Source organism: Giraffa tippelskirchi, chromosome X (assembly GCF_054371585.1).
Source record: "Giraffa tippelskirchi isolate mGirTip1 chromosome X, T2T-mGirTip1v1.2.pri, whole genome shotgun sequence".
NCBI lineage: Eukaryota > Metazoa > Chordata > Mammalia > Artiodactyla > Giraffidae > Giraffa > Giraffa tippelskirchi.
This window is the reverse complement of record NC_137289.1, coordinates 50751872-50773554: the sequence shown is the minus strand read 5'-3', so window position 1 is coordinate 50773554 and position 21683 is coordinate 50751872. Positions and strand designations below refer to the sequence as shown.

At 47.8% G+C, this 21683-nt stretch overlaps 1 protein-coding gene across 1 annotated transcript in view; it reads left to right on the top strand.

Annotated features, from left to right (window-relative positions):
* The first annotated feature begins 9350 nt into the window (after positions 1 to 9350).
* The window catches only part of FRMPD3 (FERM and PDZ domain containing 3), a 63695-nt gene continuing 51362 nt past the window's right edge, over positions 9351 to 21683 (top strand). The window contains exons 1-3 of the mRNA XM_081567896.1: positions 9351 to 9498; positions 13199 to 13301; positions 16697 to 16742. Coding sequence (XP_081424022.1) covers positions 9351 to 9498; positions 13199 to 13301; positions 16697 to 16742 — 297 coding nt within the window. The remainder of the gene's footprint in view (positions 9499 to 13198; positions 13302 to 16696; positions 16743 to 21683) is intronic.

Sequence of the window (21683 nt, the reverse complement as noted above, 5' to 3'; positions counted from 1 at the left end):
TTTGGCCAGAGATGTTGAAAGGTTTATTCCATGGACCAGATTCCCCGTTTAGAAACCTGAGGCAGAGCCAGTAGGCATTTGATAATGAATTACATGGAATGGCCAGAGGATTCTAATCCTTATGCCTCAAAATCCATCCATCAAGCCATTTATAAAATATTTATTATAGCACCCACTATGTGCCATGTACACACTAGATGGTGGAGATACACTGTTGAACAAAAGAGACATAACAATACTATTATGAGGTTTACAGGCAAATAATCACAGAAGTGAGTCTATAATTACTGATCCTCATGAGTATCATGAAGGAAACAGATCAGTTTACAGTGTTAGGAATATCAAGGGGCAGAGTTTTCAGGGAAGACCTCCGTGAGGAGGTGATATTTACATGAGAATTGAAGGAAGGATGATTGGCCACGTGAAGAATAAGGAAAGAGGTTTCCAGGAAGAAAGGAATACCAGCTGGGAAGGCTTCAAGGTAGCATAGAGCTTGATGAGAAACTGAAAGGAGGCTAGTGGGGCCAGATTGTTTAAGGCAAGAGTAAGAAAGATCCCTTGGAGGAGGGCACAGCAACCCACTCCAGTGTTCTTGCCTGGAGAATCCCATGGACAGAGGAGCCTGGCAGGCTACAGTCCATAGGGTTGCATAGAGTCAAACATGAATGAAGTGACTTAGCATACACGCACAAGAGAGGTTTGGTAAGGACGAGATCACAACAGGGCCTCATAGGCCATGGAAAAGAACTTTGGATGTTCTTCACTTGCAGTGGGAAGTGTCTTCAGGGTGTTAAGCAGAAGAGTGAGGGGATCTGATTTGGGCTTTTGCAGTATCTATAGGGACCAGGCTTAAAGGGGGGCAGCAATGTCTATAGAGAGACCAGAAAGAAGGCTGCTGCAGCAATCAAGGAGAGATGATGGTGGCTTGAACTGGGTGACAGTCATGGATATTGAGAGAGTTGGTCAGATTCTGAAGGAATAGCTGCAAGCACTTACTGAGGGGTTAGAGGTGGGGGTGAGGGAAACAGAGAGACAGGACACAATAATGACTCTGAGGTTTCTGGCTTGAGTCACTGAAGAGATGATGGTGCCGTTTACTGAGATGAGGAGGGCTGAGGGAGGCCTAGTCTTGAGGGAGAAAAATTTGAGTTCAGTTTTGGACATGTTAAATTTGCAGTTCCTGTGAGACATGGGAGGAGAGATGTCAAAGTAGATCGTTGGAATGTAAGAGTTTGGGGGCTCACAGAAGAGGTGCAGATAGAATGGAAATTTGGGAGTTGTCTACACATAGATTGTATTTCAAGCCAGGGGACCAATGAGATCACCTGGGAAAGAGAGTCTAGAGAGAAGAGAAGGTCTGGGAAGTTGGGAAGAAGGTCTGAGTTGGGAAGAACTGTGGTATTCAGTGATTCTGTGCAGGAGGAGAAGCCCCCCAAGGGAGACTAAGAAATATTTGGCAGAAAAGTGGTTGGAGTATCAGGAAACAGCCACAGAAACCAGAGGAGGAGAGCCTCCCAAAAGGAAGGAGTGGTCAACTGTGTCCAAGGGTGGTTAGAGGCTGAGTAAGATAAGGACTGAGAGAGAACCATGAAGGCCGTTGGTGGCCTTAACAAGAGTGACTCTCTGGAGTTGAGAGATGTAGGAACCAGATTAGAGTGGATTGAGGAACAAGTAGAAGATGAAGACGTGGAGACAATATTTGTAGAAAACTCTTGAGCAATTTTGCCATGAAGGGGAGCAGGAAATGGAGCAGTGTAAGGGTATTATGGAGTGGAACCAGGTCGTTGCTGTTAGTTTTCTTAAGGATAGATGATTTCCATCAGTATGCTAGCATGATTCTGGAGAAATGAAGAGATTGATGACTTAGGGAAGAGAGTGAATGGCCAAAGGAGGGAAGTCTTTGAGAAGACGAGAGTCCTCTTTATGGTACTAGGGCATAACTGAGCAGATCTGCCATTGACAGAAGAAACTAAAGATCCTCCATTTTAGTAGGAGGGAGAATAGAGTCATGGGTACAGATGCAGACGGGTGGTGTATAGATTTAGTGGTGGTAAGATGAAGGAGCTCCCATTTGATGGCTTATGTTTTCTCAATAACATACAGGACAGCGTCATCAGATGAGATTCATTGGGATAAATGGGGAGGTGGGGCAGATGGAGGAGAGGAGGAGCTATGAAATAGTCATCTTAGAGAGTGAGAAAGTGGTGGCCAGACAGTGGAGATGGTATTGGGCTGGCCAAAAAGTTTATTTGGAGTTTTCCGTATGATGTAATGGAAAAACTCAAACAAACTTTTGACCAGCTCAATAGAATGATGGTTGTCAGTGACTGTGGGGAGGGGGGAAATGGGGTGTCAGTATTTAATGGGTACACAATTTCACTTTGGGAGGATGAAAAAGTTCTGGACACAGGTGGTGGTGATGGTGGCACCACAATGTAAGTGTATTTGATGCCACTGAACTATATGCTTTAAAAAATTATTAAGATGGTAAATTTTATGTTAGATACATTTTCTCACAATAAAATAAAAAGTTAGAGCAGAGGGGAAGATCACATATGACTAGTAACATAATCAATGTCACTGTGGGGACTACCCAGGATGTCTTAGACAGCAATGGAGAGAGAGAGAGAGGTAGAGGTGGGTGGCAGGCATATTCCACAAGGGAGCAGGATTTGGGCAGAAGGAAGGAGGAGGAATGGCACTGGCAAGCAAGGAGACACCTACCTGTCCTCCCCGCCCCCTACACACAGGCCCTGAAGGTCTTGAGATTTGAGAGGGAAAAAATCCAGCTTCCTATTGAGAGGGCTTGGTGGGCAAGTGATGTCCTCAAGGAATAAAGCCGGCTTCCATTGAGAAAGAGGCAAAAGGGCACTTTCAGAGAGTCAGTGAAAGATACAGAGGAGTTTGCTGTTAACCGAGAATTCCTGAGGGCACCGCAGAAGAGTTCAAAGGGAAGAGAAGGGTGGCAGTAGGGGGTGAACAGATGCCCATGGGGATGAGAACCCCTGGGTTCTGAGGGATGACCAGAGTTGACTTCTCTCTGGTGGTGACTGAGGTTAACAGGCATGGGAGGCCCCCTGGGCTGAGTCTCCCATGTAGGAGGGTGGACTTAGAGGCAGGTAGGAAGTCAATTCTGAGGCTGGAGTCTCCCACATTTCCCTTCTGCTGTGGTAGCTTCAGGGGAGGCTGCTCTGACACAGAGCAGTGGCGTGGCCCTCCATCCCCTGGCAGAGGATCAGTCTGCTGACTCTCCCCCAACATCTCTTCATGCCCATTACTTACCCACAGGTTCTTGGCCCAAGTTGTGCGAGAAAATTGGCTCTGGAATTGGACAGACCTGGGTTGACATTGTAGCTACACCACAGTGTAAATAGGCGGATGTTGTGGAGTAAATTAATCTCTCTGCCCCAGTCTCGGTTTCCTCATCTGTAAAATGGCGATAAGATCCCCTACTCATGGGGTTGTTGTGAGGCTGGAATGAGGCAATATGTGCATAGTACCTGGCACACCCCAAGTCCTCAATAAGTGGTAGCTGTTGTTTTCATTACTGTCCTCTCTCAGCATCATTCTTGCCTTACTCCCAGATGTTGTGTGAGGCCTCAGGCTGTTCTTTGGCTGACCAGACTCTTCAGGGTAAATGGTGCCCCATCTCTCCAGATCTTTCTCTCCTTTCCCCTAACTCAGCCTTACCTGTCATTTCTTGCCTTTATAGATCACTCTCTATTCTCTCCTGGGGTAAATCTGATTCAGCCAGTCAGTCATTTGTTTGCAGGCTTTCTGTATCGTTTCCCCGAGATAGCACTTGTGTTTCTACTGGGGCCTCCGGAGAAGGCACTGGCACCCCACTCCAGTACTCTTGCCTGGAAAATCCCATGGATGGAGGAGCCTGGTAGGCTGCAGTCCATGGGGTCGTGAAGAGTCGGACACGGCTGAGCGACTTCACTTTCACTTTTCCCGTTCATGCACTGGAGAAGGAAATGGCAACCCACTCCAGTATTCTTGCCTGGAGAATCCCAGGGATGGCGGAGCCTGGTGGGCTGCCGTCTATGGGGTCGCACAGAGTCGGACATGACTGAAGCGACTTAGCAGCAGCAGCAGCCAATGCCATAAACCAACGGAATGGAAGCACCTTATCCCTCCCACCTGATTGTGGCCCTCCCATTGTCTGACAAAGGTGTTCTTTTATATCTCGCTCCTCAAAGTGTGCTCCATGAACAAGCCACCTGGGCAGCACCCTGGAATTTGCTAGAATCTTAGACCTAACTCCAGACCTACTGCATCAGAATCATTCTAGTACTACCCCCAGGTGGTGCAACTACACACTCAAGGCTACCTTGCTTAGAGTAAGTGAGCCCAAGTGAGGGCTCCTTTAGCAAAAGAAGGGTTTTGTGTTCAAGCTCCTGAAAAGAGGGCACCCAGAGCAGCTCCTTCACCCAGGATTTCCCATTCCTGCCACAAGGAGAAGATGGCATCTCCTGGGGTCCCAGCTGTCACGTGGGATCTCTGGAGCTTTCAGGAGAATCAGCCTCCTGTGATTGGATGTAGAGGGCTAATTGGCCCCATGTGGCTCCACAGCCTGCCAGTTTCGAGGGGAGCAACAAGACTCCCCAAGGAGCAAACAAATGTAAAGAAGAAGGAGCCAAAGGCAAGGAGGGATGGGGAACGCAAAGCTGATGCCTGGGAGTTAAGCTGTTAACATTTCTATCTTCCTGCCAAGAAGTGCAGGGGAAAGAGCAGCAGCTCACAATCAGTCCATCTTCTCAGGTCACCTGTCCTTCAGCCACATCCTGCCTAGCAACAGTTGTCAGCATGAGCTCCAGCCACCAGCTCCTCTTTGGACAGAGATGCAGGGTGGGGGGTGGGGGTTGTTGGTGGTGGTGGTGTAGGGGATCAATTTAGCCCACAAAGGAACTGGAGTCAGGGTGTCCACAGGGAGCCAGGTTGTCTGATGGTGGGGACAGTTGCTTGGAAAATGAGGGGGCAGAGTGCCTATTGAGGCTGCCACTTAAAGGCCAGGAGTTGATGGGGGAAAGGCCTGGACAGTAGAAAGCGAAGTTTATCTTGAGCCCTTATTCTCTGCTCTGCCTGCCACCCTAAATGATGCCACTGGTAAGATCACCACCTCTACATCTACATGATACATTTAACCTTCTAAAGTGTTGCTGTAACTATGATCTCATTTCCTTCTCCCAATGACACTGAGTGAATGGGATCCAAGACAGATGAATTAAGATGAGGGCCAGCCCGTCAGACTTGGCCAGGATGTGGAGAGCTGCTGGCTGCAGGGTTGGGCCAATCCTGCGATGGAGACTAAATAGCCAGGAGGTCCGGGACCCTGGGTGGGTATAGATGGGGGTGCTGGGATTGTGGGCCCTGTCCAAGAAATCTGGCCCCAGCTGAGTCCCTCATTGGCCTCCGCCTTGGAGTCTGGGCTGGAGGAGGAGCAGAGACCTAGTCTGTTTGGCGACTGGGAAGTGATAATGGATGTGAAAGGACCTTTTTGTTGGATGAGGTAATGGGTTTAAGAATAAAAAAGAAATAACCACTTGCCTATAAAGTGTTGTTACCATTAGGCAGAAGAAAAAAGGCTAGACCTTTACCCAGGTCACTGACTAGAGAGGGAAAGCCTGGTGCAGGCTGAAGGGATATACCTTTGGGGACCTTGGGTAGCAACAGGACAGATTGAAGGCACTGTGTGGTTTGAAGAACAAAATAGCTAATCCCAGAAACAAAGCTGGGCGGAGGGCGGGGAGAGAGGATCGTAAGCAGTGGCTGCTTCATAATTTTGTTCAGAGTTGCCCGGTTTGATGAGACCAGAAGCCAAATATCTTTCAAAGTCAAAGTGCGTATTTCCCCCAGGAGGGCAGTCACGTGGCCCGTGGACAGCTGAGCTGCTGTCATCCATCACCACTGGCCTTCGATGTCACTCCCAAGACGCTATGCACTGAGCAAATTTTGGAGGGACTGACTGAGCCTCAGACACTGAAAGATGCCAACCCCAGGAGGGTGGGGACAGCTGCCATTTGCACTGCAAAATGGCCTTCCAGTGTGTTAAAGAAGGGGTTTCTTCTCTGACCACAATTTCTGGGAAGGCCCAAGCAGTGCGAACAAAGGACTCCTTGCAGAATTGGGGGAGGATCTAGTGGTTGGCACCATGGTAATGGTAAAAAAAATTGCCTGTCAGTGCAGGAGACACAGGTTTGATCCCTGCCTTGGGACGATTCCCTGGAGAAGGAAAGGGCCACCCACTTCAGTATTCTTGCCTGGAGAATTCCATGGACAGAGGAGCCTGGCAGGCTACAATCCATGGGGTCACCCATGGACACCCATGGGGGCACGACTGAGCACAAGGAAGAACTAATTAGGGACAGGTAGTCCAGCTCTGTCAGAGACAACCCAGGGATGAAGTGCTCCATTCACACCTGGAGACATGTCTGTGGCTGTGGGAGAAATAGCTGGGTCCCCTGTGAAAAGATGGGGGCCACCCATGGACAGGGCTTAGCCTCTTCTCTCTCTTCCCATCAGTGCCATTTTCTGACTACCCAGCATAGGTCTTACCTCCTCCAGGGAGCCCTTCAGTCCTCCACTCCCTTCTCTGAACATACTATTGGGACCTTAATTATGAACTTCATGTACTATCCTCATGGGCTCCCTGATGGCTCAGTGGTAAAGAATCTGTCTGCAATGCAGGAGACCTGGGTTTGATCCCTGGTTTGGGATCATCCCCTGGAAAAGGAGATGGCAACCCACTTCAGTGTTCTTGCCTGGAGAATGCCATGGACAGAAGAGCCTGGCGGGCCACAGTCCTCGACATTGCAAAGAATCGGGACACGACTGAGGAACTAACACTTTCACTTTTCATACTATTCTCAGTTACCACTCCCATCCTCCTGTTCAGTGTACACTTGTCTGTTCCCCCTCCCCCAAGCCCAAACTGGAAGATCTTTGAAGGCAGAGATCTGTAACTTCTTGTGCCCTCCTCCCCAAGTCTCCAACTGTGTGAGTAGGCACTCAATAAATACTTGTTGATGGATTAACGTAGTCCAAACGGTAAAGCAGAACACTTGGGTCACAGAAGGCTCTTGGCTTGTTGGTTCCCCTGGCACCAGGAGTGTCTCTTTTCATGAGTATTGGTGGTATTTCAAGGCCCGGTGAAGACTGGAGCATCCCTAGCTTCAGAAAAAGAAAAAGGGAGGCTGCAGTGACCAGGAGGCCCTGAGCACAGGACAGGGTATCGAGCGCTCTCACGTGTGCGTGGGTCTTCCCTGTGGTGTCCCTGCTTCCCAGTCCCTGCTACACAGCCTGTGTAGCCCAACAGGCTCTCATTGTCCAGGGTGCCCTGGCTGGAGCCCATGGCAGAAATGAGCTGGTGTCACCCCAAGCAGAGGCCCTTTTAGGGCCAGTGAGCTGAGATCAGGAAACAGGAGGCCAAGGGCTCATTTGGGAAGCAGCCCCCATGGTGAGGCATGATGGCAGCCACAGGAAGATCCTCTATGGCTCCCTTCAAGCCTTCAAGTGCCTGCCTGCCCAGAAATGAGGGGCCAGCCTGAGGCCACCCTCACTGAGCCCTTGTCCTGGAAGGGTGCCTCTCCAGAACACCAACCAGCCATATTCCAGCTCCCAACTAACTTTCTGTCAAAGAGTGACCATTTGTCTTACCCAGTGTGAAATGGAAGGAGCCGGTTTCCTGAACTCATATTCAGGAGCCTTGAACTTGCCCTGGCAGCCCCTTCCACCTCTCTAAGGGACACCAGATAGAGCCCAAGCCAGCTCAGGTGCAGCCATAGTTGATGTGGTCATATTCCAATCAGCCACGGTCTGTCTTTCTTCCTGTGTTCTTCTATGAGAGAGACAAGTCCGGGACTATGAATTTCTCTTTTACACAATTACTCTAAATCTTCCCACCCTCCCCCCATCGATAGTCCTAAAGCTCCTCTCTAATTAGCAAATCTGTGTCCTGATAAACAACCTAATTGCTTACAACCATTTGCTCCTGAGGAATTTGGTATTCTTAGTCAACAATCACTCTCCTAGTGTCAGAACCTCCCACTTCTTTTCCAAATCTTGCATTAGTTTGATTAATTAGCTCCTGGCTCTCTGTATCTTGTTCAGAAGGGCCCTGACTGGAACCTTAGTTTTTCAGAAACACACACCGAGACTAGGAAACTCAACCTCATTTATTAGGCCCGAAAGCCTCTTGGCTCTGGTCCCCTCTCTTCCACCTCCACCTGCCCTATCCTGCCTCCCTGTCATTCATTTCCCTTTTCTCTTCTTTTCTGCCCCTGAACCCAGTGCCTTCACACAGCCCAGGGTCCCCACGCCTTCACTCCTTAGGGCTCTTCATTCAAATACTGAGCTCAGACCCATCCTTGCCTGCAATATGCTTCACCCTGGCCCTTGATGTTAACCCTTTATAAAGTCCCTGGCGTAATTCTGAAGCTTCAGTAAGATCTGTTACAGGCATTGGAGCGCCATCTGTAATCTCTCCCAAGTATTAGGGCAGTGATTTCTCTTCTCTCAGCTCACCTGGGTTCAGGTCTGCCGACAGCCTCCAGTGGTGGCTCTTCCCACTTGCCCTTGGCAGCTGTTCTCCAGCTGTCCCATTAACTGAAATAAGTTGGCATTGGGACTCCCCTGGTGGTCCAGTGATTAAGAATCCACACTTCTGCTGCAGTGGACACGGGTTTGGTCCCTGGTTGGGGAACTAAGATCCCACATGCCGTGTGGTGTGGCCAAAAAATAGCAAATAGAAGTCAGCATTATGCACAGTTGTATAAGGGACTGGTCCTCCACGTGAGCCTGTTTGTTTTCATATGGCATCTCAATATTTTCTTTTAATATATGACCTAAAGGATATTAAAGTTTAAAATTACACAAGGACTTCATGAAGGTGCTCCACACTCTGAAATTACTTCACATTCCTTCCCCACAGCCTTGCCTGTTTTGCAGTCCCTTCCCTCAAGGTTTTGGTTTCTCTCAAGGAGTTAATAGCCAATTCCATGGGTGATACCGGTTAACCTTCCAACAACACATTTGCCTTTAGGCTCCTTCCGAGTCCCAGTATCTTGAGGAAAGGACAGACTCTAATGTCAGGCTCCATGGCACCCATGGCCTCTGTTGGCCCTGGCCCTATAGACAAGTGGCTTCTCCTTTCTAGATTCTTCTTTCTCCAGTGTGAAATACGCATCATTCATCCCTTCTGCTGGTGCCAGAGGATGTAGGAAGCAATGTGCGTGAACTCCCAGGTGCCACGGCCAGCACCCTTATCGGTGTCCCTCCCAGCTGCTCTGAGGCTTAGTTGCCTTTGCGTCTTCTTTTGCTCCCATCTTCCCCTCCCCCTCAGTCATGTGATGCAGGAAGAGAACGCAAATGATATGGAATGTGAGCAGCTGCCGGCAGAGACGCTGCGACAAGTGACCATTCACCGGGACCCTATATATGGCTTTGGCTTCGTGGCCGGCAGTGAGAGGCCTGTGGTGGTGCGATCTGTGAGGCCAGGTAGGTGTCACTCAGAGTGTCCCCCTGGCCCTGGCTCCCCCCCACCCAAACACCCACACATCATCCCAGAGAAAAGAGCACCCAAGTATACTGTGTTGCCAAGGAATTCATGAAGAGTGGGTGAAGACTTGCCAGCCAATAACTGTGTAAGGGAGCTGGTTTTTAAAGATTTATCCACACACACCACTGAGGCTGCAGTTGATAATTTAGTAGGATCTGGGTCTTAACAAAACTTCCCTTTGCATAGAACCTTCACAGAAGAGCCATACTGCCTTGAGTGAGAAATACTGATCTGATTCAATTCAACAAGTATGTATTAACTGCCTACTCAAGCAAGGTTTTAGGGAAATACAAGACAGAGTTCCTGCCCCCAAGAATCTAATCATCAGGCTGTGGAGACTAGTACACACTCACCAAATAGGTCATCCAGTGAAGGCTGGAGTCAGGATACAGACCATAGGTGGCAGAGAAGGGGAGAGGAAGTGAAATATCTGAAGCCACAGTGGCAATACAACACCTACCATTGATGAAGCCCCCTAGAGTGTACAAATTTACATCATCTTGTTCAGTGCTCGCAGCTGTGTCCACAAGGTAAGTAATACCATTCCCATTTTACAGATGAGAAAACTGAGGCAGAGAGGAAGAGAAATGGCATGTCCAGGGTCACTCCACTAGGAAGTCTCAGAGCTAGGATTTGCACCTGTGCCTGTGTGATGCCACTGAGGTGGGGCGGGAAGCAGGGCTTGAATGGGATCATGCAGGGTGGACCAAGCGCGAGTCCACCAGAACTGTGAAAGCCTGCCGTTATGAATGAAATGGGAAAGGGCCTGAACACTGTTTTGTTCCAAATCTTGCTAGGCATTGACAAGAAAAGACAGACGGAAAGGAGCTCTATTCCTGAATTGCTGGGCCTGAGGCTTTAGATGTTTACAACAGTTTCTTGCTCAGTCAAGAGGAGCAGCCGGAGTACAAACTGGTCTAGCAGAAATTTGATGAATTTTGCAATCCTCCAAGGAAAATAAAAAGATTTTTGTAAGCTTGCTCTTCAACTGGAGGGCATAAAGTAAAAAAAGCAATTCAGTACAGGAGTTTGTGGCTGACCTAAGGTTCCCGAGGTAGTCATGCAGTTTGGCAAAAGGTTTTTGAGTCTCTGATCCAAAATCAAATTTATCCTGGCAAAGAGGGACCAGATAAAACTTAGTAACAGATCACCAGGAGACCCTGGTTTAACTTCAGAGGAGACAGAATTCACAGGGTTGCTACAGGTGGTCTGAGAATGAAGAAGAAGGGGTTAGAGGAGTGGAGAGAAGAAAAGCCACAAGGGAGACCACAGGAGGCCATGGGGCCAGCAGGCTGATCTCAGACCTGCCTCCAGCACAGGTGCCCCCCCCCCATCCAATGCAGAGAACTTGATTTTGAGACCACAAGAAGAGATAAGATGCATCCTATAGAGGAACAGTTATGGCTGAACAAGCCAACAAACCATTCCATGAAAAGAGTAAATAGACTGAGCTTACCACTGCCATCAGAGAGCCAAGGCCTGTGATGGAGACCAAGTTCCATGAGGACCTCCTCCATTGAAAGGAAGGAAGGAAGGATGAATCGATGGACAAGAGGAAGGAAAGAAGGGAGGGAGGGAATAGGTAGAGTGGCCTGTACCTAAAATATTGGCATATTTGACAGAAGTAGATAGGAGGAATGCCTTTCCTGGTGGCTCAGTGGTAAAGAATCTACCTGGCTCAGCGGGTAAAGAACCCGCCTGCCATGCAGGAAACACAGGAGACATGGGTTCAATCCCTGATTGGGGAATATCCCCTGGAGGAGAAAATGGCAACCCACTCCAGTATTCTTGCCTGAAAAATCCCATGGACAGTGGAGCCTGGCAGGCTGCAATCCAAAGGATCACAGGGAGTTGGGCACAACTGAGTAAATAAGCACAGCACAGACAATGCAGGAGATGTGGGTTTGATCCTGTGTTCGGAAGATCCCCTGGAGAAGGAAATGGCTACCCACTCCAGTATTTTTGCCTAGAGAATCCCATGCACAGAGGAGCCTGGCGAACTATAGTCCATGGGGTCGCACAGAGTGGGACATGACTGAAGCGACTAAACAACAACAAATAGGAGGAATGAAATGAGTGGACGGAACTGTCCCTTGGAAGACATAATAAGTGTCATTTATTGAATTCTTACCAACATCAATCAACTGTTTTAAATGCTCTACATCCATCATCCCATTTATCCTCCCAACATTCTTCTGCTGTTATTTTTCCATTTCTTAGATGAGGAAAGAGAGATTCAGAGAGATGAAATGTCTCATCCGAGGTCCCACAGCCATTGAGTTGTAGATTTGAGTTGAGCGTCCAAGCCTGACTTGCTGCAAAGAGTGGGCTCTTCACCACCAGGCTTCCTGTTTCTGACATCCCTGTGCTGTCAGAAGAGTGGGTTGAGGGCCTTTGCAGTTGAAGTGGGAATCCTGCTTGCTGAGCATACAGGCCTCACCCTCAGCACATAGGCCCCACTCTCCAGAGCCATAGGGTAATGCTCAACTGACATGGTGACCTGGTTGTTGTTCGTGTTTGTCATATTTACACGGCACACTTTTTTGCAGAGAGAGGAACAGTTGGGAGCTGATCCTTTCAAGTGGATCCCAACAAGCATCCAGGCTGGGTTGAGAGTGAGGCGTGTCCTTAAACATGTCCTTAGACATGTCCTATTTTGGGTTTGAGTTAAGCTGAGTCCTACTTGTCATTCTCCTTAAGTCTCTAAAATCCTTTTCTCCAAGGAGATCTTTGCTAAGCACCAGAGGCAGCACAGCCCAGGGCACCCCTCCAGCCCACCCTTTACCCCCATCAGGAAGGTAGGGCCCTCAGGCAGGTCTGCTTTCTAAACCTCAACAGCAGACATGAGAAGGAGAGAAAGCAAATTTCCAACTGCCAGTGATTTAGGATCTGTGCCTTGTTCCTCTCATTTCTCAGAGAGTAGCATGTCTCTTAGGTGAAAGAAAATAAATGTCTTTAGGGCTTCCCTGGTGGCTCAGATGGTAAAGAGTTTGCCTGCAATCCAGGAGACCTGGGTTAGATCCCTGGCTTGAGAAGATCCCCTGGAGAAGGGAATGGCTACCCACTCCAGTATTCTTGCCTGGAGAATTCCATGGACTGAGGAGCATGGTGGACGGGCTCCTGGAGTTGCAAAGAGTTGGACACTAACACTTTCACTTTAGGTCCTTTAGTTCATCCCCCTGTCTCCAGGGAAGTGAATGCCTACATCCTTCCAGACCAGTGAGTATGAATTATGTTCAAGTAAGAAGATTCCTCACCCCCTTGGGTCACCTGTAACCCCTCCAGTAGTCTGGAAGCCATGCCTTGTGCCCAAGCAGATCCCTCCTGATGAAGTTTGTGCTCCTCACTAGGTCCAAGCCGGGAATCACTGGTGAACCTCGCTTGAGCACCAGGCCTTTGCTACCACACCACTCCCAGCCTCAGCAGGGCCATTCCATTCTCTTTCTCCAGCCCTCTGCCCTCCACCTGCTACAGGGAGCAGTGGCCCAGGGCTCAAAGAGTAGCCCTGTCAGTGGCACCCCTTGGCCTGCATCTCCTGCAGGCCTCAGTGCCTACAGCCATTCCCTCAGGCACTGGCAACTCTCTCCCACCCAGGCCTGTGCTTTCCCAGCCCTCACGCCTCTCTCCTCTCCTCCACAGGAGGCCCCTCTGAGGACAAGCTCCTGGCTGGTGACCAGATTGTGGCTATTAATGAGGAGGACGTGAGTGAAGCCCCCAGGGAGAGGTTCATAGAACTCATCAGGTAATAGGAGCCTCTTGGGCCTTGCCAGAGCTGAGCACGGCTATCTCCATCCCACCAGTAGTGTAACTATGGCTGCCACAGCCCTCCCTGGCCAAGAGAGAGGGGTCCTCCCAGGGAGAGCAACCCAAGCCAGGGCTCCTGGGTACCCAGAACTTCCGGGGCCTGAGGGCCCTCACACACTCTGGCTTAGCCTCATTCAGTGATGTGAAGAGACACAAAGAACAGCCTCCTGGCAGAGCCCACCTCACCTCCCATCACCCAACAACTCCCCTCACCCAAGCCCTTTGATTTTCAACTTAACTGTGTGGTGACTACTGAGAACAAGTGAGTGACTAATGGCATAGACCAAGTGAGTAAAGAATGAGAAGCAAACAAGCCATTCAAACAACATTCTGAGATAAGTACAATGTGAGCAAGACATTGTTTCCCAGCCGCCACTCCCTCCTCGCCCCCTCCCAAAAAAAAACACAAGGAGAATAAAATCCAAATGCCTGGCCAGCGGGTTGAGGCATGGAACCTGCCATGTTGGATTTTGCTCACAGTGTGTGTGACCCCTTAGTGCCCTCCCCAGATGCGGGCAGGTCAGAGAGAGAAAGGAATGTGAGGAGGACCACCACTGTCCATGGAGTCATCACACTGACTTTTACCCTTCCTTACTTCTGTATATGGGGCTTCCCTTGTGGCTCAGTAGTAAAGAACCCACCTGCCAAAGCAGAAGATGCAGGTTCAATCCCTGGGTGGGGATGATCCCCTGGAGGAGGGCATGGCACCCCGCTCCAGTATTCTTGCTTGGAGAATCCCATGGACAGAGGAGCCTGGTGGGCTATAGTCCACAGGTCTCAGAGTTGGACATGACTGAGCAACTAAACGACAACAACCTCTGTATATACCATACCACTACATATCACACACACACTACATACCTCTTCCCCCCACACACCATGCCACCATACACCACATACACACACACATCCCCATGCATACCATACACACATAAACACAAAACATGACCCACACACCACACGCACACACACACACTATGCACTAAAAACATGCTCGTAGCCACAGGTACCACATGCTCACACACACACACCTGTGCCATAGATACACCCCCACCCCACACGCCTATCACATGCACACACACATACCACCCCACACCCCCTTGCATAGACACTTTGATAAGGAGTGAGACAATAGAAATGAGAGAAAGGAATTAGATTCTTTCAGCTCTAAATTCCAGGCAATAACCTCAGTTTGGGGGACCTCAGCTATCTATCCTCACGTGCTCAATCTCTTACTCTCTCTCTGCCTGGCGTAGTCTGCTCCATCTCTGCCTCTATCTCCTTCAACCCTTCTCCATTTGGAGTGTTTTCATCCCACTCATCTTTCTTGTTCTCCCAAAGCCCACCTGCCTCCAGAGCCCCTCCCTCCCCTTCAAAGGCAGAGGAGTGATGCCCCCTTGCTACCTCTGGAGGAGTTTGCACTGCCCCTTCCTGAAGTCCAGAGCAGGTCTTCCTCCACAGGCTCCCCCTCCAGCCCAATATCCTGGTGTGTGTCTGGTCCCTAATGACCCTTAGCTTGGCTCTTCTCCAAGTTCAGCTTGTCCATTGCATTCCCCCACTCTCCACCCTTCATGGCCCACCATCACATCACCATGGGGTGAGTTCTTTCAACCCCATCAGGGCATTTTGGGGGGTTCTTTCAGGCTGACCCCTCAGAAGTCTTTGCTTTGCTTCTTGTGGATATCTTTGTACCCCATACCAAGGTAGCCCAATTTTGTGAGACTGCTCAGAGCACCTTCTGGGTCAAGTCAGAGCTCACACATTTGATAATCTCTGGGACTAGCATATCATTCATTCATTCATTCAGTGAATATTTATTATATTGAGTGTCTCCTGCACATCAGTTGTTGTTCTAGGCAGTGAATATACAGCAGTGAATAAGACAGACAAAAATCCTTGTCCATTGGAGTTTACATTCTAGTGAAAGAAGATACATCATAAGCAGTAAACATGATAAATAAGTATTGCACAGTATATTAGAAGTTGATGAATGTTATTGAAGAATAGAAAGGGGGTCAGGATAAAGATCAGGAATGCTGGGGACAAGGGTGCAGAGTGCAACTTTACATAGCATGGCCAGTGTCGGCCTCAATGAGGAGGTGACATTTGAAGAAAGACTTGAGGGAAATGAGGATATCAGAGAAGGCAAGAAGAACCCAGTGTAGAGGCCCTAAGGCAGCAGTGTGTGATATGTGTTTGGGGAACATGGGCGAAGCCCACGTGTCGAGTGGGGTAAGGAAGGGGGGAGTCATAGCTACTGCAAGGACTTTAGCTTTGTTCTACATGATATGGGGAGACATGGCAGGGGCTGGAGCACAGGAATCACATAATTCAATCTATACTAGTTCCCTGCCCTGGTCAAGAGACAGGACTTTCCAGGTGTTTTCCTTGGAACACAGCCCCTTCCTTACTCCAGGAGCTTCCCAGACCCAGGAGCTGACAACATCCCTGGACTCTGCCTCATTGAATATGTTACCAGTCCAAGTCCTCGAGCAGGGGCCCTGGGCCTTTCTTGAATACCCAGAATCAAGGGTGTCTTGACTCTGCTTCCTGAACACCTTTGTTCCCAGAAACATTTGAAAAAAGACCAGCAAAGAGAGGGGAAGCTCCTTCAAGGCGAACTCTTTCCATTTCTTTTAGTTCTTTTAAAGGATGATGTATTCCTGGGAGAGAATTTTCATACCTCACAGCTTGTTGGATCATTGGCATAATTCTTGTCTGAAGAGTTTCAAATTCTTCATCCTTTTGAATGTTTGCTATCTGGAGAGTCTTGTCTTCCATCTGTTGCTCTCTGGCTCTCATTTTTTTTTTTTGGTCCTTCAATTAAAACAAATCTGCTGAGTATGAGTCATGATGACCAAATGACCTCCTTTGGGTTTTTCCTTTGAGTTTCTGCTCTTACTTAAATACCAAATTGCCAATAATCATGGTACACAGTTCCCAGGACTCTGATTGTGCTCCCTTTGAGTTCCATAATTCAGGTCTTTTGTTTTCCTTGCAAACTTTTTCGCGTATAGATAAAATTGCTCCTAGGGTTTGAGGATTTCTACAGAGAGAATGTGAGAAGGAATAGAAAAAGAAGACCTGAAAAATGACAACCCCAGAGGTAATGATAATACCATTTTCAGATGCCTGTGTGAACCTCTATGGATGGTGGATGTCAGCTGCCACAAATGATGGGAGGCGAGGCAGCCATGCAGATATTTAGATTGCCCTCTGTCCTAATCCATATACCTGAATGCAGCCCAGGGGAGAATTCTGGTGTTCCTTCTTGTGCTAGATGAATATCCAGTGCATGATACACTACTCTCCTGTTCCCTCTTCTCTCTGTAGGAGCGCTAAGGAATTCATCGTTCTTACAGTTCTGCACACTCATCAGGTGAGTGAGCCTCTTTGCCATCTGCCCTTCCTCCTGATTGAGACAAGAGCATCCCCATATTGGAAAGTGGCAGTGATGGGAGAGGGAGACGGGAGAGACTAGGATCAGCATTGTTGTGAGCCAAGGATTTAGGAGTGAACTTAAAATCGTACCTTCTGAACGTCTTGTCTATGCTTACATCCCAGACTTGAGGATTTTGAAGGGCTCTATAGTGCTGTGTGCTGCCTTGTGTGCTCTGCTTTCCCCCACTTAAGCTACCCCACCACTGCCCCAGTTCCAGACATATTTTCTACCTCTTTTTTGCTGTGTCCCATCAAAATTTACCTGTCCAGTGTCCGATTCCATTAATCCTTACAGACTGTGGGTGCTAATCTTATTCATTCGTTCATACAGGTATATACTAAATGGCCTACAGTGTATGAGACACAACACTGTATGTGGAGGATTTACTATAAAGTTTCTGGGGAGGTACATTTGGACAAATAGGTTCATCTTTGTCCAGGTTCAGTTACTAACTGCCTATGTGGCCTTGGGGGAGTCAGTTCCCTTTTCTGAACCTGTTTCCTCATCTGTAAATTGAGGGATTTAGACTAGATCAGTGTTCCCCATGCTTGCCTGATCATAATAGTCACCAGGACTATTTATTAAAAATGAAAGTCCCCAGGCTCTTCTCAAAAGTTGGAATCAAGAGGCACTGTGTCTGTTACTAGGTCACATCCTCGTAGTAATCTTTGTGGGATCTTAGTTCTCTGACCAGAGATCAAACCTGTACCCTCCACAGTGAAAGCATGGAGTCCTAACCACTGGACCACCAGGGAATCCCTGATTTTTTTTTACTGTTTAGTTTGATATCATTGTAGATTCACAGGAAGTTGCAAAGCTAGTACAGTGACATCCCTGTGTATCCTTTACCCTGTTTCTCCCAGTGGTTACATGTTACATACCTAACAGTACTATATCGGAAGTGGGACATTGACGTCGGTACAATGATGTGTATGGTTCAGTGTTACTCTGTCACATGTGTGGGTTCATGTATCAACACAGTCAAGATACTGGAGAGTTCTATTACTGAAAGGATGCCTCATGTTGCCCTTTTATGGGGCACCTACTCCCCACCCTCAATCCATGTCAACCACTAATCTGTTCCCCATTCCTATAATTTCATCATTTCAAGAATATTATATAAATGGAATCATAAAGTATGTAACCTTTGGGGATTAGCTTTTTTCACTCTGCACAATGCCCTTGAGATTCATCCAAGCCATTGCTTGTATTAATAGTTTGCTCCTTTTTATTGCTGAGTAGTATTCCATGGTATGGACGTACCACTGTTTAGTCATCCACCCATTGAAGAACATCTTGGTTCCTTCCAGGCTTTGGCTAGCATGATATTAAAGCTGCTATAAACATTCATGTACAGGATTGTTTTGTGAGCATAAGTTTTCGTTTCTCTAGGACAAATGCCCAGAAGTGTGATTGTCCAGTCATATACTAAGTGTATGTTTAGTTTATTAAGAAACTGCCAGACTGCTTTTCCATGAGAGTAGAGACCGTGGGTCACTGATGAATCACTAGCACCTGGAACAGCACCTGACAGAGAATAGGTGCTCAGTATTTGTCGGAGGAAGAAGGGAACCTACATCAAACGTGAGTGTCCAAACTTAGGTGCAGAATAAAGAGTCTAACACTCCCCCATCTCTGTCCTAACTCTCATCCCTGTGCCCACAACACCTCTTTGTCCTGGCCAGGGTGCTCTCCTTCTCTTCCTTGTACATTTCTTAGTTCTCACCACCCTGTAGACCTCTATCCTTGTAATCCACATCTCTTGTAACACGTGGCTCTTTCCTTGAATACCCGCCTGAAGACTTATGTCTTCCAAACATCTTTGCCTGACTAACCTCAATGAGAGTTTCTAGTTCATTAATCGATTCATCAAACATTTACTGAATGCCCACTATTCTAGGTACTCTTCCAGGCTGGGAATATAGCAGTGCACTGGACAAACATGGTTCTTACCCTTGGAGAGCTTACATTCCAGTTCTTGGCCTTGTGCCCTCTAAACCCTGCTGCTCCTGCTAAGTTGCTTCAGTCATGTCTGACTCTTTGTGACCCTGTGGATTGTAATCCGCCAGGCCCCTCTGTCCATGGGGGTTCTCCAGGCAAGAATACTGGAGTTGCCATTACCTTCTCCAGGGGATCTTCCTGACCCAGGGATCGAACCCGGGTCTCCTGCATTGCAGGCAGATTCTTTACCACTGAGCCACCAGCGAAGCCCCTCTAAACCCTAGAAACGTAGAAAAGTATGGGAGCACATATACACAGAAGTGATAGTCAAAACAGTTAGCAACCTATACAGGAAGGGCCTTCAAATGAGAATGTAAGCCAACCACAGGCGCTGGAGCAGAGTCTTGCAGGCCACCTAACTGTGCCAGGTGTTAACCCTTTTTTAGTTGATCTTTTATAAAGAGGTTCCAGGGGAGAGATCAGATGGCACCCAAAAAGCTTAGGGCACAGACTACTTATCAGTCAGTGGGCAAAAATCCCTCAATGTTTTACAACAAGTATGGCCATCCCAGCATGTCCTGACCAAATGTCAGCCTTGCAAACATATATAGTCAGTCCTCATTATTCACAGATTCCATATTTGCAAATTTGCACACTTCCTAAAATGTATTTGTTACTCCAAAATCCAGATTTACAGCACTTTCGTGGTCATTTGCTGACATACGTAGAGCGTGAAAAATTTGAGTCTCCCAATGTACCTGTTCCCAGCTAAGGTCAGACAAAATGATGCTGTATCTTGTTTTAGTTGTCATGCAGAGTCGTCCTGAGGATGGAGATGGTAGGGGGCAGTGCAGTGTAGTCCAGGAAACTCTGGCTCGGGGGCAGTGGGATGGGGTTTGAATGCCAACTCTGATACCTGTTAGCGGGGCGGCTTCAGGCAAGTCACTAAACGCTTCAGAACCTCATTTTCTCCTGATGAAATAAAGAAAATCGAATCTACCAGATGAGTTGTTTTTAGAATTTAAGATTATAATCTATATGAGACACACACACACACACACACACACACACACACACACACAATCCCCCTAGGAACAATTGTTCAGTATTCCTTAGTTCAGTGTTCACACAACTGTGAATAACAAAAATCAAGTGAGAGAATCTTCTCTCTTTTACACTGAAGTGAAAGCTCCTTGAAGACCGCACCCCACCCCTCCCAGCACACGTTCACTGTTGTAGCTCCTACATCACATAACAAGGTAGCACTTGATATCTCATGAGTGCATGAAGACTGCTTCTTCTTATCAAACTCTCATTTGTAGGCTTGACAGTCTCCCAGAAGACAGTCTCCTCCTGATAGGTTCACATTGTGGCTCAAGAATTTGTACTTGTAATAAGAGCCACAAGTAAGTAATTCTGATGCTCAGTAGAATCTGGGAAACATTGAACCAGACTATCTTTAAGCCTCCTGCCACTCGTACATTGTGTGGCTGGCAGTGGTCTAATACAGTGGTTCTCTACCCTGGCTATACTTTAGAACTTTCTGAGAACTCTTACTTACTCCTTGGAAGGAAAGAACGCTTACTCCTTGGAAGGAAGGTTATGGCCAACCTAGAGAGCATATTTAAAAGCAGAAACATTACTTTGCCAACAAAAGTCCGTCTAGTCAAGGCTATGGTTTTTCCAGTGGTCATGTATGGATGTGAGAGTTGGACGGTGAAGAAAGCTGAGCGCCGAAGAATTGATGCTTTTGAACTGTGGTGTTGGAGAAGACTCTTGAGAGTCCCTTGGACTACAAGGAGATCCAACCAGTCCATCCTAAAGGAGATCAATCCTGGGTGTTCATTGGAAGGTCTGATGTTGAAGCTGAAACTCCAATACTTTGGGCACCTCATGCGAAGGGTTGACTCATTGGAAAAGACCCTAATGCTGGGTAGGATTGGGGGCGGGAGGAGAAGGGGACAACAGAGGATGAGATGGTTGGATGGCATCACCGACTCGATGGACATGGGTTTGGGTGGACTCCGGGAGTTGGTGATGGACAGAGAGGCCTGGCGTGCTGCAATTCATGGGGTCGCAATGAGTCGGACACGACTGAGCGACTGAACTGAACTGAGAACTCTTAAACATATTGATCCTTGGGCTCTAGCCCTGACCAATTGAATTACAAGCTGTGGCGATGGAGCCCAGGTATTGATCTTTTGAAAAGGCTCCCCAAATGATTCTGATATGTAGCCAAGGTGCACGGTCTACTGTGTAGTCTCTTTCAGATGGCCTTTTCTTTTTAAGACAGTGACTCTTACCATAGCAGACCATGGGGGAGTATTTTGAGCAGCCATAGGGATCCTTTCCCAGGGACCCTCAAACAATACTGCATAGATAGCCACTTATTAAGTCTATATGTATTTAACAGTGTTCTTTAATCTTTGAGTGACCAACTATTCCCCATGATTGACTGAATATGTATTAATTTCGGTACCCTTAGACCTTGACACGTCATTTGTCCTCAATAAATATTTTAAAATAAAGTACTGACTGGTGACCTAGAATAGTCCTGGCAAAGCAAGCAGACAGTCCCTTCAAATGAAACTAGTTTTCTGGTTCTGAAAACAGCCTGTACCCAGAGAATCTCATTCCCCTCTGCTTGGAGCCACCTGTCCAGAAAAAAAAAAAAGCCAAAATCATGGGAACCACTGCAGAAGAACTAGTTTTCCATAGAGCTTCTTGAGTATAGGGCCTGGCAGACAGTAGATACTCAAGTCCTATTTGCTGAATTGATGGATTAATTCAGTACTAGCCCCAGCAATCAACGACTGTCTTCTCTTCTGTGCCTCCTCTGTTCTTGGTGCTGGGGGAGACATGGTAATGCAAAATGTCATCTCTTCTTTTACAACATAGTTGGAGAGATGAGTGATGGCTATGTGAATTCACAAAAGA